Source organism: Sorex araneus, chromosome 5 (assembly GCF_027595985.1).
Source record: "Sorex araneus isolate mSorAra2 chromosome 5, mSorAra2.pri, whole genome shotgun sequence".
NCBI classification, from domain to species: domain Eukaryota; kingdom Metazoa; phylum Chordata; class Mammalia; order Eulipotyphla; family Soricidae; genus Sorex; species Sorex araneus.
Window position 1 is genome coordinate 200,982,494 of NC_073306.1, and position 17,829 is coordinate 201,000,322.

Sequence of the window (17,829 nt, forward strand, 5' to 3'; positions counted from 1 at the left end):
GGATTCTGGTCTTCTGCAAACTGAAGATTGAGCTGCTTCCAACCTTGTTTGGCAAAAAAAGGGCTTTTCTGGACTGGGATAAGAAAGTGGAGCGTGTAAGGGCTGTGTTGGTGGGGACGATCGGAGTCTGTCCATTGCACATTCAAATTTGTTCTGTCCTTTATGGTTCTTCCATGCCCTGGGCCCTGTGAATTTGGTCTCTGGGGCTTCTGTTCTGATCGCTCTCTCTGGAAGCGCACGATTCTCTGCCTCCATGGATTATGATGGTTCACTGGGCGAATGAACACAGTCGAGGGGAAAGAACTCATTGGTTGATAGTTAAAATTATTGTTTTTGTTCCACATATTTCATACTCAATTATAATGATCTATTCAGAGGTGATTTCCCTCACCATATGAGAGCTCTGTGGATAGAGTGAACATTTGAATGTTTCTCTGTTCTTTCTGGGTCTTGGATTTTGGGTCACACCTGATAACGCTCAGGGCCTCCTCCTGGTTCTGTGGATCAGCCTTGGGGGTGCTCAGGGGGCCGTGTGGGATGCCGGGATTCACACCCTGGTCTACTGTATGCAAGGCAGGAGATCTGCCCGCTATACTAGCACTCCATCGCCTGAATATTTTTGTTCTTTAAAGAAAGCTTCAGTTTTCATTTTCAACTTCACTTAACAATGGAAGGAATAAAAATCAAAACCACAATATAACCAAATTAGCCAGATTTTGTAGTATCCTAACATTAATGCCAGCTGACATAGTGAAAAAGTCTCAGTTAATGGTTTCTAGAAATATAAATTGATACAAACATTCTGGAAAGATATTGGCATAACTATGAACTTCATTTTTTTTCATTTCTATGGTATTAAAAATATGTGTTCTAGTATATTCGTAAGCAAACAATTTGATTTCTGCATTTGTTTCCTCATCTTTGAAATGGAACAATATTGGATATGATTTTTTAAGAAAAGATTTTGTATCATAATGGGATAAAGTCTGATAGATATTCAAAATGCAATAGAGATTTAAGCTATAAAAACACGGATTATTTGCTTTTGATATTTTCTTTTAGAAAAGAGTCTAAGATATACAGTGGTCTTATCATGCCCATAATTTTGATAGTGGACAAATTGGAGATAATATTCAAGTTATTAAAAAATGGTAATTCTGTTTGCTTATTCAATGCTGAAATAGTCTCACCATGTACAAGTTCTACATATGAAATCATTTACATAAGGGAGAGAAATAGTCAAAGCTAGTGTTTATTTTTACTGAAAGGCATACTTACTTTAATATTTGTAGTTATTGATGCTTTGTAAGAATGTTTCTCATATTTTCTCCCATGGCTCATCTTGGAGTCAGCAAACAGGAGCTCACGAAATGTTTTCTTTTTCTTTTTCAAAACTCTATTTTATTAAAGCATCCTGGTAGAGAAGGGACCAGTATGACACTAGTAGTTTAAAATCATCACTCTGGATAAGAACTGAGTCCTGAAAGTAAGGGAAAGGGACATATATGATAACATTTCAGTTTTTTCTTTTTTAGAAGCACCATGAATTACACAGCTGTTCATAGTTGGGTTTTTGACGTAGAGTGTTCCATCACTGTCCCGCCACCAGTGTCAACTTCCCGCCACCACTGTTCCAGGGTCCCTTTCTTACTCCCCACCCCTGCCCCAGTCTAGCATCTTGACAGGCACCTTTTATTTATTTTTATTTATTTACTTATTCATTTTTTATCTATGGGATCTGCATAGTAACCTTCCGGAATCTTTTTAGAGTATCTAGTGTTTTCTCTCCCTCCTTCATCCATTATTGGTTCTGGTTTATTTTCAAACATACAAGGAAGGAGCCAGGAATGTTTTTTTTTTAAGGGAAATTTTATGTTTATTTTATTATTTTTATTCTTGGTGGTGGAATATGTGCACTGGTGAAGGGATGGTTGTTTGAGCATTGTATAACTGAGACTTTAACCTGAAAGCTTTGTAACTTTCCACATGGTGAATCAATAAATGACAGGCACTTTTTAAATTTTAAATTTGGTTATTAAAGTTTGGGTCACATCTCTTCTTGATCCCGTCTGCTATGTTGGTGCTAACAGTGGGCCTGGGACAAGCCCATTGCATACGTGCTTGAAGTTACGTCAAGTGGGACCGGCCGACCATATAAGCTATTATGCCTGAGTCCTCTCCTCTGCTCTTGGGAAGGAAACTTTTGCAGTGGCCAGTCATAGCACCGGTTGTGAATTTTCAAGCCCTGTTGCGCTGCTATATTTTATTTTTGTCTTCTTTTCCTGAATATATAGAGCTCTTCTTGGAGGGTTCTTCCAAAGAGGTTTTAACTTCTAGTGTCTCAAACACAGTGGAGTCTTCTAGGTTTTAGAGTTTGGTTTTCTGATTGGGTTCATAAAGTCAGTCAGCTATCAGAGCAGGATCTTAGAGCCTGTTTATGTAAGTGGTCTTCTGCTATGGTTTGCATAGGACAGGGTGGGGAGGAAGGTTTGCTTGAAGGAATGAACACAAGGTCCACTCAGATGGGTGTTTGAGAATCTATCATGGGATCTTATCTACGTTCGGTATATCATTTTTTGATTGAGGTCATTGATTGAGTCGTACTCAGGGGCTAGTCCTATTTCTGTGCTCAGTTGTGACACTTGGCAGTACTTGAGGGACCATTACAGTGCTGGGTAGCAAACCAGGATTGAATGCACCTTGATTCCTGTACTAGCTCTCCAGCTTCTTACTGTAACTTTTAAAACCACAGGATGAGTACAGCTCATGAACAAAGCAGTGAGAGTCTAGCTTTCTAGACTCTCAGCAGTTAAATTCCCATTTTAAGGTAAAAACTGTAAGCTAAATTGAATTCATATAATGTTTGGGGAACAGGTAGTTGATTGTTTTATATTTTCAGGTATCATCTATTGATTTTTTCTTTTTGCTTCTGAGCACTAACACCATCATACAATGTATATCTCCAATTGCTTCTTGTGGCTTAACATGAAGTCACAGAGTGAGAGAGGCGTTAAGTGGTTTTAGCGTCTCTGCAATGGTGGTAACCGCTACTTCACACAGCGTCTTAGCAGCTCGCTACCAAAATATGATGCAAACGTATCTTTCCTAAGACGTCTAAAGAGTAAGACTTTGTTAAGAGAAGTTGAGGGCTCGAAGAAATCTCCACACTGATCCTGTAAGTAGAGACAGGAAAGTGGGATGTAAGAGGGACCCCCAGACAATGGGAAGGGGAGACATGACATCAAAGAGAAGGGGTGGTCGGAATGTATTGGTAGGTTTGGGGTAGGTTACAGAATTAAAGGAAGCCTTTAGGTTATTCCCTAACAGGTAGTCAGGGAGCTTCTCCGAACAAATAATTCAGAGTTACAGACCTTACGGACAGTTGACAGAGAGGTCAAGATCACGGTTTCAAGGATGCTGGGGTTTGCTCTTTGGGGTGGGGAGACAGGCTGTAACTGGAGGTTCAGGTCAAGAAGAGTGAAGAGATGTGGGATAAAAGATGTAATAATTGGGACCAGAGAGATAGTACAGTTCTCTTGTCTACAGAGAGACAGGCACTTCTCTTGCATGTGGTCACCCAGATTTGATCCCCAACACCACACAGGGCTCCCAGCCCTGCCAGGTGTGATCCCTGAGAACCAAACCAAAAGAACTGAGGACGAGTGGCAGTGGCCCAAAGGGTGGTTTACAAAAAAAGATGCAAGAATGTTGAAAATTAGATCAAGAATGTGGATGGAGGGTCAGAGTGAGAGTACAGTTGGGAGGGCGTTTGCCTTGCACGCGGCGGACCAGAGTTCAATCCCCGGCATCCCTTTATGGTTACCCTATCACCACCAGGTTGGCAGGAAGGAATCAAAGATGTTCATACTTGATGTCCTGAAGAAACAGGAGAATAAATGTCCTGGGGAGAAGTGGAAGGGTCAAATATTGAGGGCTTGGATGCAGTTGCCAGGGGCTGGTAAGGAAAGTCCACAACCTAGCACGAGTTCTTTTAGTACTGATTCATATGCCATTCTACTCCTAAGCAGCTTCTGGAGATCCCCAAGATAAGCCAAACCCATAAATATTTATTTATCCTACCTGCTGAACCCTCCCAAGACCTGCCTACTTTCTCTTCAAAGCGTCCTCTTGGTGATCATCCTTCTTTATTTCTCTAATTGCACGCTGGAGGAAGACCCCGCCAGGTGCAGCGTTTAGACCAGCAGACACCTGCAGAGCTTGTTGGCGCATGCCAGGCCCTGAGCTCTCTGTAAACACGTGCTTCAGAGAGCAAGAGGCCAGGGAGTTCCAGCTGCTGGAGCCTTGAGTCGGTGCTGCTTCCTGCGTTTCCAGTCCTCACATGTGTCTGCCTCTCCAAGGGATCTTGCATGGCCATCGCCATTTGTTCCAACAACTGTCAAAGCCTTTAGATTTGCCCTTTGGACTGTGTTTGTGGTACTTTGAGGACTGCACAGGGGGAAAGGGAGCAAGAAGGCTGGCATTGTGTAGCAGTTATAGGGGAAATCGGGGAGGGGGATGCTTCCTATAGAACGTGGGTAATGATTTCCTTTTAGGATATGAAGAATTGTAGCTGAAAGGGCTGGAGCGATAGTCCCGAGGGCAGGGTGTTTATCTTGCACAAAGCCAGCCTGGGTTCAATCCCCAGCAGCCCACATATCCCCAGAACCCTGCCAGGAGAATCTCTGAGCACAGAGCTAGGAGTCAGCCCTGAGCACTGCTGGATGTGGCCCCCAAACCACAAACACAGAAAGAATTTTACCTGATATTGCCAAAAAACTGCCTGAAATTTGAAGTTGCTGAACTTCAGAGAAAGATCAGTGGCTGATAGTTGCCAGGTTTCTAAAAAGGTCAGCAGCGTTGAGAGAGGGACGCTGTTGGCAGCTTCTGGAGTAACTTGAGCAGTTCTAGAAGGACTTTGTATGCAGATTAAAGGTTGCTGGGATTGAAATCCGCTTAAGGTAGATAATATGTCTAGTGATCAGAAATGAAGAAAGTATCTCTCAGCATAGAGAAATAAAGACCTGCTCTCACAGTTTTCAGGAGACAGGCATGGTTTTATTAACAGGAGTAGTTGGGTTTGTTTTTGGCTTTCTTTTCTTTTCTTTTTTGTTTTCAGTCTAAACAGCAGTAGAAATCACTATCTTGATCCACAAATTGCTTTTATCTTTTAATTTATTTATTTATTGAATCACAGTGAGATATACATTATAAAGTTGTTCATGATTGGGTTTCAGTTCTCTCTCTCTCTCTCTTTCTCTCTTCTCTGGACATTATGCTTTGCAGTACAGGTACTAAAAGAGTATCATGTTTGTCCATGCTGTGTGAAAGGAGTCAGAGGGAGAGAGACAGGCATAGAATGATTGAACTCATTTGTTGGATATTAAAAAAAAAAAAGCAGTATGAGACTAATACCCAGGGATAATAGAAACGAGTGCCAGGAGGAATGGTCCATGGTTGGAAGCTTGCCTTGAACGTTGATGGGGGGAGGGCAGCTTGGATAGAGAAGGGACCACCATGAAGATATTCGGAAATGTTCACTCTGGACAAGGGATCTACAAATTGTTCTCATGGAACAAGACCTTCCCGGTCCATGAATGGTGCCTTAGCAACTGCAAATAGTGCTTTGACTTTTACCAGGAAGGAGGGTAAGATGCTCACGTCAGAGTTTGCCCTTCTCCTTCCCTGGGTCTTTTCCCCTTTTTCCTTCTGGTAAGCAAGCCAGGATTTGTACTTTTCTCCCACCTGTGGGGTAGAGGACAGTAAATAGAACTGGAAAAAAAAACACCATGAAAACGAGCAGCAAAAAAAAACACCATGAAAACGAGCAGCAGGGAAGTTTTCCCCTCCAGTGGGAGCTGAGCACAAACTCTTCCACCGAAGGATGCTGTCACGAAGAAGAGCAAGAGGCAGTCCTGGCTTAGCGGGACCGTCTCTTATAGCTCGTCACAGCTGGCACAGTGCAGCTCCGGTGACATTAGGGTCCATGTGCAACTTTTCTTCGTGACTTGGAGGAAGATTGCTCTATGACCCTGGAACCACACAGAGGGCTCTGGACAGAGCTCCTGAGCACTGCGCATGGGCCTCGGCCACACTGGGGCTTCAGGGAGCTCCTGGGGGCATCTCGACAGTGTTAAAGATTCTGTGCACGTGAGTCTGACGGTTCTCAGTGCCCCGAGCTAGTGTCTGTCATATGCTGCGCTAGTTGAAGGTCATCCAAGTGAAAACGAATAAAAACTCAATCACTGTGCTGGGCCCGGCCGTTGCTAACGACCTCAGACACACACTCTGGAGAGGTCCCAGGCTTCTGCTTCACTGACAGAGCCTGCCTGCGGGCTAGTCCCCGGCTGTGTGCTGAGCTGTCTGCCCTTTGGTGTCGTGTTAGCACGCGGTGCTCACGGCAGCCCTGCCTTGTCTCCGCTCCCTGCCCTCTGCAGCCTGCCATCCTCTGTGCCAGCGCTGTGTGGCTCAGCCCCAAGGTCCCGGGAGCGTCTGCCTGACGTGCCAGCACCCCGAGCACCTGCTCCTGGGGGACCACTGTGTCCCCAGCTGCCCTTCCGGACACTATGCAGAGAGAGGAGCTTGTAAAAGTGAGTAAGTGGTGACCGTCGGGTCTCAGGGCCTTGTCTTTGGGGGCGGCTGCTGAGAGGGCCTGAACTTCCCAGGCGCGGGAGGAGGCAGACGGCACACGTGGGACCAGAGACTGAGCCGGTGAGCGCGGCGTTGGGGCGTTTATTAGCCGCTCTCGCGATGCCACTCGGCAGGGGAGTTTAGCTTCACTGTGTGTCTCCCTTTTCCCTTTGCAGAGTGTCACTCCTCCTGCAGGACCTGCCACGGCAGAGGTCCCTTCTCCTGCTCCTCGTGTGACCCCGGCCGCGTCCTGTCTCACCTGGGCACCTGCAGCACCACCTGCTTCCCCGGGCACTATCTCGACGGCAACCATGCTTGTCAGCGTAGGTTTCAGTCCTGCACTTTCCCTCCTTTTCTGTCCGCTGAGGGATTATGGGAGGTTTCACTCCCGCCATCTCGCTCGGGAACCTGTATTTTCAGAAAGGAGTAAAGTCATTCATGAAGGAGACTGCTAGCATATTGTCAATCAGATATTCACCTGCGTGGAAATTGGGACTCTCCTCTCCAAGTACAAGCTGTGTGATCTTGGGTTCATCATGTAACCTCTCTGTTCTTCAGTTGTCTCGTTTTTAAATATTTATAGGAAAAATAATTGTTTCATTTCTATAGTTTTTTTTTTCTTGGCAATTTAATTCCAAGATCCTGAATGGCGAGTGAAGCTCATTCTAGGTGACAAAATTGGTGGCACCATCCTCTGCATTTAAATTGCTTAATTTTTTTTTTAGTTGAATCACCTTGTGATACACAGTTATAAAGTTGTTCATGATTGGGTTTCAGTCATACAATGTTCCATCACCCATCCCTACATTGGTGTACATTTCCCACCACCACTGTCCTCAGTTTTCCTCCTCTTGCCTCCACCTCGCACCCTCCTCCCACCTGCCTCTATGGCAGAGACTTTTCTTCTCTCCCTCTCCCTCCCTCTCCCTCCCTCTCTCTCTCTCTCTCTCTCTCTCTCTCTCTCTCTCTCTCTCTCTCTCTCTCTCCTTCTCCTTTTGGGCATTATCGTTGACATACACGTACTGTATGTTATCATGTATATGTTATCATGTATATCCCTTTACCTATTTTCAGCACTCAATTCTTGTCCAGTGTGATCATATACACAACGGTTTTCTATGGTACATCTACACAGTGGAATACTATGCAGCCACAGGAAAAATGAGTTCATAAAATATGCTTATAGGGGCTCGAGTGATAGCACAGCGGGTAGGGCGTTTACCTTGCACACAGCCAATCCAGGTTCGATTCCTAGTATCCTATATAGTCCCCTGAGCACTGCTAGGAGTAATTTCTGAGTGCATGAGCCAGGAGTAACCTCTGTGCAACACCAGATGTGACTCAAAAAGCAAAAAAAAACAAGTTTTCTTACAAATGACTGTACATGAAGAGTGCCATGCTGAGTGAAAAGAGTCAGAAGGAGAAGGAAAGACATAGAATGATTTCAGTCATTTGTGGGATGTTATAAACACACAGTATGAAACTAATACACTAATAACAGAAACTAACTCTGTTTTTATGAACAGAAAAAACAGGGTCCAGGAAGACAAATCTCTGGTTGGAAACTTGCCACAAGTGTGTGGGGGCAGAGGGCAGTTAGGATAAAGAAGGACTACGATGACAATAATAGTTAATTTGCTTCTGACATGTATTTGTTGAATATTGACACTATACAAGGCTTGACATGCCACATGGCTGTTATTTTATCTTGTAGGTGTCTTCTAAAATAAATCAAAATGTGATTAATTACCTGTGTCAGGCAAAAAATTAAGATGAATTTAAAAAAGGTCAAATCTGAATGGGTTCATTAAGAAATACTTCATGGATGAAGGACCACTTTTGAGATGCACTGTGGCAGTTTGTTTTATTTCAATCACTGAAGCATCATTTGCCGAAAACAAATTGGTTGCACTGTCTCTTTAAAAAATGACAGTTGCAAAGACATCGCTGATATTTCAAGTAGATGCTCTAGAACATGCAATGCGGAAGTGGGCATACAGCAGTGGTTAGGAGGTGGGACTCAAGAGTGAGCTGGCTGAATTCCAAATCCCACCTGTCATTTATTTAGCTTTGTGACCTGGGCCAAGTAGACTAATTGCCAGGCCTCACTTGCATATTTTATATAAAAGAAACGGTAATAGAAAGTCTATCTAATATTATCTTGCTTTGCATAAATCCTCGAAAAAAATAGACCTCCGTACATTAGCTACTGTTACTCTTATCATTATCCGGAAAGAAAGACAAACCAAATGGTGAACGATATATTTTATTTTATAGACAGAAATATAGCATGGGCAGAGGTGCTTTCAAGATTTGCATTTGGAATGAGTTTATAGGTCATCTATTGAGATGCTAGAGATACAGAGCACTTTTTGGATCAATGGAAAGAATCATACTCTTGTAATAAAAACTTTGCTTGATATATGTCAACTGTCTGCCAGAATCTCTGGTTTCTGTAACACAAGAGACTTGAATGAAATAGTTGCATGTTGAATTCAAGAGTGAGCGCATGTTGTGGAGAAATGGTGACTTAGATTTATGAAGCTCTTCACAGGAGTGGAATCAGAGAAATAAAAGCTCACGGAAAAAAATAGCATCCTTTCTATGGAAGATAGGTTGACAAAAGTGCATTAGATTGAAGTATTTCTTTTTATGTTTTTGCTTGGGTACAGGGTGATTTCTGCCCAAATGCATTTGCTATGCTACCATTATCAAAATATAATATGATTTTATAGCTATTTCAATTGCAATAAGAACCTCCTAGCGTTAATCTTTGGCTAATGCTTAATTTTCATTCTGTCCTGTATTGAATAAAGTATGTCCCTAAGTTGTGATATAGGAGAAAAAAAATTAGATAGTTTAGTATGTAAAATGAATCAACAGTGTTTCTTTCAGATGTTCGTCGTCACAGACAATGATAAATCTGATAACTTTAGACATAGTGCAGTAGGCGACTTTTATTTATTTATTTATTTATTTTTGCTTTTTGGGTCACACCCAACAATGCTCAGGAGTTACTTCTGACTCTGCACTCAGGAATTACTCCTGGAGATGCTTGGGGGACCATACAGGATGCCGAGGATTGAACCCAGGTCGGCTGCGTGCAAGGCAAACGCCCTATGCAAGGCAAACGCTCCGGCCCAGTAGGTGACTTTTAAGGGAGGGTAATCAGTTTTAGGGAGAGGCCTTAATGACCTCTTGTAGAAGAATGTAAGGACCGGAAAGTAACGATTCGGGTCACAGAAACCCTTAGAAATATGTGCTGAGTATTGAGATTTAAGGATGAGCAGTTGAGTCCGGGGCTTTAAGAAAAACAATAAGTAAGATTGCTGGCATTGGAGATGGTTACTGTAGAGAAGGGAGAGGACTCCAGGGCCGTCCAAAGCCAGTGTTATGGCTAGTACCGAGATTCTTTCTCATTCTCCCTCTCAGAATTCTATAGCTAGCAGGGAAGCCAGTTCCAGAGTTGGGGGACAGGAGTGTGGTAGGTGATTGAGTTGTTCATTCTTATCAGCCCTGGAGTTCTTTAGACTATTTCTTCCCTCATTTACATCCTCGTCCTCAAATTTGAAATCAGCTGTCACTGCCCACTTGGACTTCTGTGCTGCAGAGAGGACAGGAGACCACGCATGGTTCAAGCAGGAGAGGAGAACTAGAAGTGGGGGGAGAGAGATAGAGAGAGGGAGGGAGGGAGGGTGGGAGGGAGAAGAGAACAGGCTTCCTCATCAGGGAGCAGTGCCTGTCTCTGTCCCCTTCACTGCCCAGTCATCTCCTTCTCTGCTGTTATTTAGGCACTTTTCAGCGGGTCAGTAACCTCACGGAAACTGAGGACTGACCACACCTGAGAGTCCAGATGTCACAGCCACATGCCAGCAGTGGGGCACATCCTCTGTGTGGTCTGGATAGCAGAAGATGGAGAACCCAATGGGCTTGGGTGTGTGGGAGACCAGGCCAGTTGCAAATTGCACTTGGCTGGGGAAGAAAGAAGGTCTGGGAACGAAGAGGGAAAGGGTCCGTGTATGGCGCTATTGTTTCCCCCTTCTCAGCACTCCGTGTTGTGTTGTGTCTTCTAAGCTTTTAGAATGCTCAACATGAGTCCACATCTTTGGAGTTTTTGTGTTTGTTTGTTTGTTTTTGTTTTTTGTTTCACACCAGATATTGTTAGGGCTTTACTCCTGGCTCTGCACTCAGGAATCACTCCTGGTTGTACTTGGGGATCCTATGAGATGCTGGGCTTGAACCCGGGTGTGCAAGGGAATAGCCCTACCCACCGTACTATCTCTCCAGCCCCCTTCACATCTGTTTGAAGCTAGTGGAAAGACTGAGCTATCTTTAGAGATATCCAGGCGGCCTGGAGGTGCAGGGTGATGAAAAACTGTAGAGAAAATTCACACACACATAGGCAGGCAGAAACTCGAGGAAGTCAACGATAAAGAACTTTCAACTGTCACCCCCCGACTGAGGGACTGGCAGTTTGGGCCTTGTTTGGGGCAGCACCTTGTCAGCCGAGGGCAGGGAGGAGGAAGGAGGCACATAACTAACACATAGGCTACAGGGAGAGTCTGTGACTTTGTTTTCTTAGTAACTATTCACTTCTAGCAAGCTTTTGATAGCCTAAAATACTTCAGTGATCTTTGCAGTAACCTCTTAGATCTTTCATAGCTTCTGTTTGTACATTTAGTTATTGAATATATAGACAGGGGTTACTTCTATTTTGCTTAGATTAGCTCATTTTTAGTTTCTTCCTTCAACTGGCTAAAGTAAGTTTGATTTGCTTTTCTTTGTGCTGGTGAAAATGGACTATGTGTTTCCCACGTAGGTGGATGGGACCTATCTGCATATCATTAGTATGATTTCTTTGTCTTTAAATCATTATAAAAGTGTTGCTCCAATAAGCAGTACTTGATTATGGTACCTCACTAGAGGCGTTTCTGATGCTGCTTACAGAGATTTACTGATCACTTTGTGGGAATGCATCTCAAACCTTTTCAAATCCAACTACATTCCTATTTGTATTTACAAGCTTATCCTGTTAAACTCTTTGTGGATATGGAGCAAAGCGAAAAGTTCTGAGAATTGTATAGGAGAGTTTTAATAGCTAGGATCCCCTGAGTGAATTGGATTAGCAATGAGAAAAAGAGATGTCAAGACAAACTTCCAGGGTAAGAAGGAAAGTACCTGCCATAGAGGTGAAGGGTGAGTTGGGGTGAGGGTGGCAGGAGGGATATTGGGGACATTGCTTGTGGGAAATGTGCACTGGTAAAGGTATAGCTGTTGAGTCACTGTATGACTGAAATTCAATCATGAAATTTGTAACTGCAGCTCACAATGATTCAATTAAAAAAATTAAATATAAAAAATGGTAGACTCCAGGTTTCTGGCATGAGCCGCCAGTAGAAGGAGAGATGGCAGTTGTTACCTTAGACAAGATGGAAGTATGGCCAGGTTTGAGGTCATCTCTGAATGCCAGCTGAGAAGTACAACTAGAAAAATCAGTAAGCCAGGTGGTCACTTTTAAGTGTATTGTATATAAATATGGGACTTCCTGAGCTCCGCCATAAAGATGATGCTAATCTGGCTTCACATCAAAATCTAAAGGCACCCAATAAGCAGACCCGAGGTTTGCTTCCTTAAGAATAGGATTCCAATGAAACCCAGTCTATTGTTCCAGACCTACTGGAATCAATAGAAATTCTACCACTGAATTGAAGGGCAGTTTGCAAGTGGGATTTCCATTCTTGGATTTGTTATTTGTCTTTTCGGGAATGGATGATTATTCTTTTTTAGCTGGAAAATGTTTATTTTCTAGTTTCTAGTTTCTCTATTTTTGTTTAGCTCAGGGGAGGGTTGCGGACCATAATTTCAAGAAAGAGGTCGGAGTAGGGCTTTGTGGCTGGGCAGCGTCTGTCTAGTCTTGATCAGTGTCTGCGTATTTGCAATTGAAATCGGCTGTGCATTCCCTCTCTCTCTGCTCAGCGTGCAACGCGCAGTGTGGAAGCTGTGATTCACAGGCCAGCTGTACCTCCTGCCGGGATCCCAACAAGGTCCTGCTCTTTGGGGAGTGTCAGTACGAGGTCTGTGCCCCGCAGTACTATCTCGACTTTTCTACCAAGACTTGCAGAGGTAAAACTCTTTCTGACTGTACGATGATTCTTACACTCTTTGATGCTCCTTCACTATTGACGTCTAATTCCCCACACTGGGAAAAAAAAAAAACCATCATCCAATGTTGATGTTTAGACTTTACTCATGATGAAAAGTTATTGTGTATTCATTCATTCATCAGGCAAATCGTTTTGAGCCCCTATTGCACGCTGACATGGGTAACGAGGCTGTAGGTAGCAAACTCGAACTTTCCATATTGAATTTTGGCCCAATGTATTCTTCTTGGTTCACCTAAATGCTCCAATTTTTATATTATTTAAGAAGCTGTTGTGTGGAGTGAAATGAGTCAGAAGGAGAAGGACAGACATAGAATGATTTGCACTCATTTGTGGAGTATTAAAAAACAAGGACAGGAGAAACAAGGGCAAGGAGGACTATTACACAGTTAGAAGCCTGCCTCAAGGGCTGGGGGAGAAGGCAATTGGGATAGAGAAGGGACCACTATGACAAAGGGACATGGAAATGATCACTCTGGACAGGAAATGCGTGCTGAAAGTAGGTAAAGGAACAAACCTGATATCCTCTCAGTATCTGTGTTACAGACCATACTGCCCAGAAGGGGTGAGAGAGACAGAGACTGAGAGACAGAGACAGAGATGGAGAGACAGAAAGACAGAGACAGAGAGACAGAGCGAGGAGGAAGAAGAAAGTGCCTGCCATAGAGGCAGGCTGGGGACAGGGGTGGGGGTGTTGGGAGAGAAACGGGTCATTGGTGATGGGAAATGGACCCGGGTGGCGGGAGGGGTGTTGGATCATTGTATGACTGAAACCTGATCATGAAAAGCTTTGTAGCTGTGTAACCCACAGCAACTCAATTAAAAAATTTAAAATTTAAAAAGGAAAGAAAGAAACCATTAAACTTTTAAAACACAGAAAACTTGGAGTTGGAAAGAAAATACATGGGTTAAGGTGCCTCCTTTTCATGCAACCAATCCTGCCTCAGTCCCCCATACAGCACATGGTCCACCTGAGCATGTTCAGGAATGATCCCTGAGTACAGAGCTGGAGAAAACCCTGATTAGTGCCAGATATGGCCCTGAATCCCTCTGGCCCCAAATCTGAAAACTTAACAATACAATTAAGTTTGAGATGAAAGTCAAGAAGTCCAGAAGTGACTGGACCGGAAGTCCAGGTTATCTGGCAAAGTTGGAATTACAATGCCACAATGCAGTCGCAGGCTAGAGAGGCGACTGTCCTCGGTATTGGGTGCGTCCTGAGCTTTTCAGATACCACTATCCCAACCAGCCCATGTTCTCTCCCGCCAGCCCCGTTGTAGAGGTCTACAGGACATTCCTGGCCCTGCAGGCACTTGTCCTTACAATTCTAGATTGCTGGATGCCAGTGAAAACACTGTTCCCAGGTCTGTTTTCAGAAGGACTGTCAAACGCCAGGTACAGATCTCCTTGTTTGCCCGGATCGAAATTCTTGGGACTTACCCTCTTTGAGTGACAGAGCTTAGCCAAGGGAAAACGGAGAGTTAAACAATGAACTTCCCTTGTTCCTGTTCTATTTTCCTTCTTTATCTCACACTGGTTCTGCCAGAGAAGCTGGGACTCAGATACGGAGATCAAACATCTGTCAAGTAAACTTGGGACACTTTAAGGCTTTGCAAAATCGCACACTTTCCAGTCCAAGAAATTCTGCTCGGTTGTCAACTTAGGTGGTCTGCTCTGCTCAAGACCACAGAAGACTTTCCCCCTCCCCGCCCCTCCCACTAACCAGCGGTTGTCAGTTTGCGGTGAAAAACAAGATTAGCACAAATCCTCCCCGTTGTAAATGATTTCATAACTATGCTGGCAATTTTCAAGATTCTGTTTTAGTCATTTTCCCTTAGGACGGATTCCGTCAAATAAATGGGTGAGATTAACTTTATAAATCTTCTTGGAGGCACGGATACTGTCTTGTACATTTTACCTGCCTCTTTGGGTCTTAGAAATATTGCATCAGGGAAGAGAGAACGGTGACTAATGAGTGAGTTCCCCTGCCTTCCAACGAGGGAAGCTAGAGATGAGGGAACTCGAGGATGTATGTTCTGCAGAAAAGTGTTTGAGCGGCACGTATCTCTCTGGGTGCTCCTGGGTGTCAGACATGGTGCTAAGCTCCTGGACGCTCCCCAGCTGTGCCCCGAGTCTGGTGTCCGGTCAGCAGTGTCAGACCTGATGACTAGGTGCTCAGTTCCAGCGGTGTTGGGGACCATGTGGACGTGGTGAGCCTTAGGTTGGGGACGCTGAGCATGGTCAGGAATGACCATGTGATTGAACTTGGGACCTCAGCATGTAAGTCATGCATGCCACCCCTTCACACTATTTTCTAGCCCCCCATGTTCTTTATATGATTAGTTTATTTTATCTTCACAGCAGCCATATGCCATAGTATACGACATTTATCTGTTTGCAGGTAAGGGAAGTCAGACAGAAAATATTTAAAGAAGGGGCCGAGCAATAGTAGAGTGGGTGGGATATTTAACTTCTGTGTGCCGCACCCAGGTTCAATCCCTGGAACCTCATACGGTCCCTCAGCCCTGCTGAGGGTGAGCCCTGAGCACACGAGTAAGCCCTAAAAACTGGCAGGTGTGACCCCCCCCAAATAAATTTTTTTTCTTAGCATTTTGGTTTACACTCGGCAATGCTTGGGGGTTACTCCTGGCTCTGCACTCAGGAATTACTTACTCCTCACAGTGCTCTGGGGAGCATATGGGATGCTGGGAATTGAACCCAGGTTGGCCGCGTGCAAGGCAAATGTCCTACCCACTTGCAATCGCTCCAGTCCCCCAAAATAAATTTTTTTTTAAAGGAAAGAAAAGATGTAAAGAAAACAAAATGGGGCAGAGTCATGACTCAAATGCAGATCTCCCTGGCTTCAAGTTCCAAGAACTTAAGCATGCTCTCTTGCCCCGTCTTCCATGCATATAGCTAGAATGTGAACTCTCAAATAAGACTTTCTGAACTGTATCAGACGTGTGTGAGTCCAAAGTAAAACAAAATATAACGAACCACAGTGGAGGCAACCACTCTAATAATCAGAGTGGCACAAACAACCATCCCAGCGTGCTCTCCGGGTCCCAGGTCCCTGAGACTCACTCAGTGTTTCTGATGTTGCGCCTGGAAGTGTGTATTGCTCACAGCTTTCCTGCGTTATTGTACCACATAAAGGCTTGGACCCCCGACAGAAGGTCCTTGATGCAAAGCCTCTACCTACTCTTTTATTGTCCCTTTTCAGTGCTGGCCTTCCTGGAGGTTAAGCATGTGAATAAATCAGTTCTGCTCTCTGAATGAGATCCTCTTTGGTTTCAGTTAGCCGCCCTTGCTCTCTGGAATGTTCCGTAGGTCTGTTGGACTCCAGCACAATTATTCCTGTTATTGGGTTAGGAGAAGCAGAGGCTGTGTGCCTGGCATCACTGGGGATGTAGACACATTCTTTTTTTTTTTTTAATTTTTAATGAATCACTGAGATAAAGTTACAGACTTAGAAACTTTCGTGCTTATATTTCAGTCATACAATGATTGAGTACCCATCCCTCCACCAGTGCCCATTCTCCACCACCAATGTTCCCCAAATCCCTCCTGCATCCCCTCATCACTCCCCCCTTCCCCCCTGCCCCCACCCCGTCTCTGTGGCAGGCATATTCCCTTTTACTCTCTCTCTCCTTTTGGGTGTTAGTACTACGTTCAGGCCGTAGTCTACTTTCAGCACACATCTCCCATCCTGAGCAAGCCCTCTGCGCATCCTTTCCTTGGTGGTCCCTTCTCTATCCCAGCTGCCTTTTCCCCCAGCATGTGAGGCCAGCTTGGAAGCCGTGGAGCAGTCCTCCTGGCTCTTATCTCTGTTATCCTTGGGTGTTAGTCTCCCGCTCGGTTACTTTGTATTCCACAAATGAGTGCAGTCATTCTTTGTCTGTCCCGCTCTCTGACTCATTTCACTTAGCATGGTACTCTCCACCAGACACATTCTTAGTTGGGCCTATGACGGCTTCCCGAGAGCACCCTGGGCGGAGCTCCAGTCTGGGCTTACAGCGCACCTTGGCCCCTGCCAGCTGCAGGCTGTGTGTGAAGACGCTGTGTCCCGGGATCAAGAGCTCCTGGGCCTGCAGAGCGCCGTGATCTGACTCATGGGCGGCCCTGCTGCCAGGCGGGCTCGAGAGAGTGTGGACGGACCCTGGCCCATGCCCATGTCTCACACAGCGAACACTGGCCCTCCGAGAGGCGTTCGGGCTGCTACAAGCCGAGCAGCGCTCGGGCTCGCTTCTCTGATGCCGTTCCCGGTGTCCTCGCGTTCCCCCTGGCAGCTGCAGACGGCGTCCTCAGAGATGGGGTGCTCTAGTCTACTTTTAGTTCGCATCTTCCAACCCGAATGGGTCCTCCCCACATCCTCCACTTGGTGTTCCCTTCTCTGTCGGGATGGGTAAATGATCACTGTATGAGTGGAAGGCGAACACAAAATTTCTAAGTTTGTTTGTTTGTTTTGCTTTTTGGGTCACACCCAGTGATGCACAGGGGTTACTCCTGGCTCTGCACTCAGGAATTACTCCCGGCGGTGCTCGGGGGACCATATGGGATGCTGGGAATCGAACCCGGGTCGGCCGTGTGCAAGGCAAATGCCCTACCCGCTGTGCTATTTATTGCACCAGCCCCACTCTCTAATAAAAAATTTTTTTTAAATAAAATAAAAAGAAATAGAAATATAATTAAAAAAAAAAGAAAAGAGGGGCTGGCTCTGAGGACGGCCGGGAAGAAGCCCTTCTCACGCGCACTTTCTCTCTCCCTAGAGTGTCACTGGACTTGCAGCGCCTGCACCGGGCCCCTGAGCACGGACTGCCGGCAGTGCCTGGACGGCTACCTCCTGCAGGAGGGCGCGTGCGTGGAGCAGTGCTCGCCCGCCTTCTACCGCCACTCGGGCCTCTGCAAGGGTAAGCGCCGGCACAAGGCTCAGCCTTCAGCAACATGTCGGTGATCTCCTACAGAAGGGCTGGGTGGAATACAGCAATCTTCACACTCTGGCCTTGAAGGAGACTTTTTTGTAGCATTTGCAGCAGTTTTT

At 45.1% G+C, this 17,829-nt stretch overlaps 1 protein-coding gene across 1 annotated transcript in view; it reads left to right on the forward strand.

Annotated features, from left to right (window-relative positions):
- Positions 1-17,829, forward strand: part of FRAS1 (Fraser extracellular matrix complex subunit 1) — a 523,736-nt gene that overhangs the window by 310,850 nt on the left and 195,057 nt on the right. The window contains exons 21-24 of the mRNA XM_055139083.1: positions 6,435-6,587; positions 6,804-6,950; positions 12,604-12,750; positions 17,558-17,698. Of these exons, the coding sequence (XP_054995058.1) occupies positions 6,435-6,587; positions 6,804-6,950; positions 12,604-12,750; positions 17,558-17,698 (588 nt within the window). The remainder of the gene's footprint in view (positions 1-6,434; positions 6,588-6,803; positions 6,951-12,603; positions 12,751-17,557; positions 17,699-17,829) is intronic.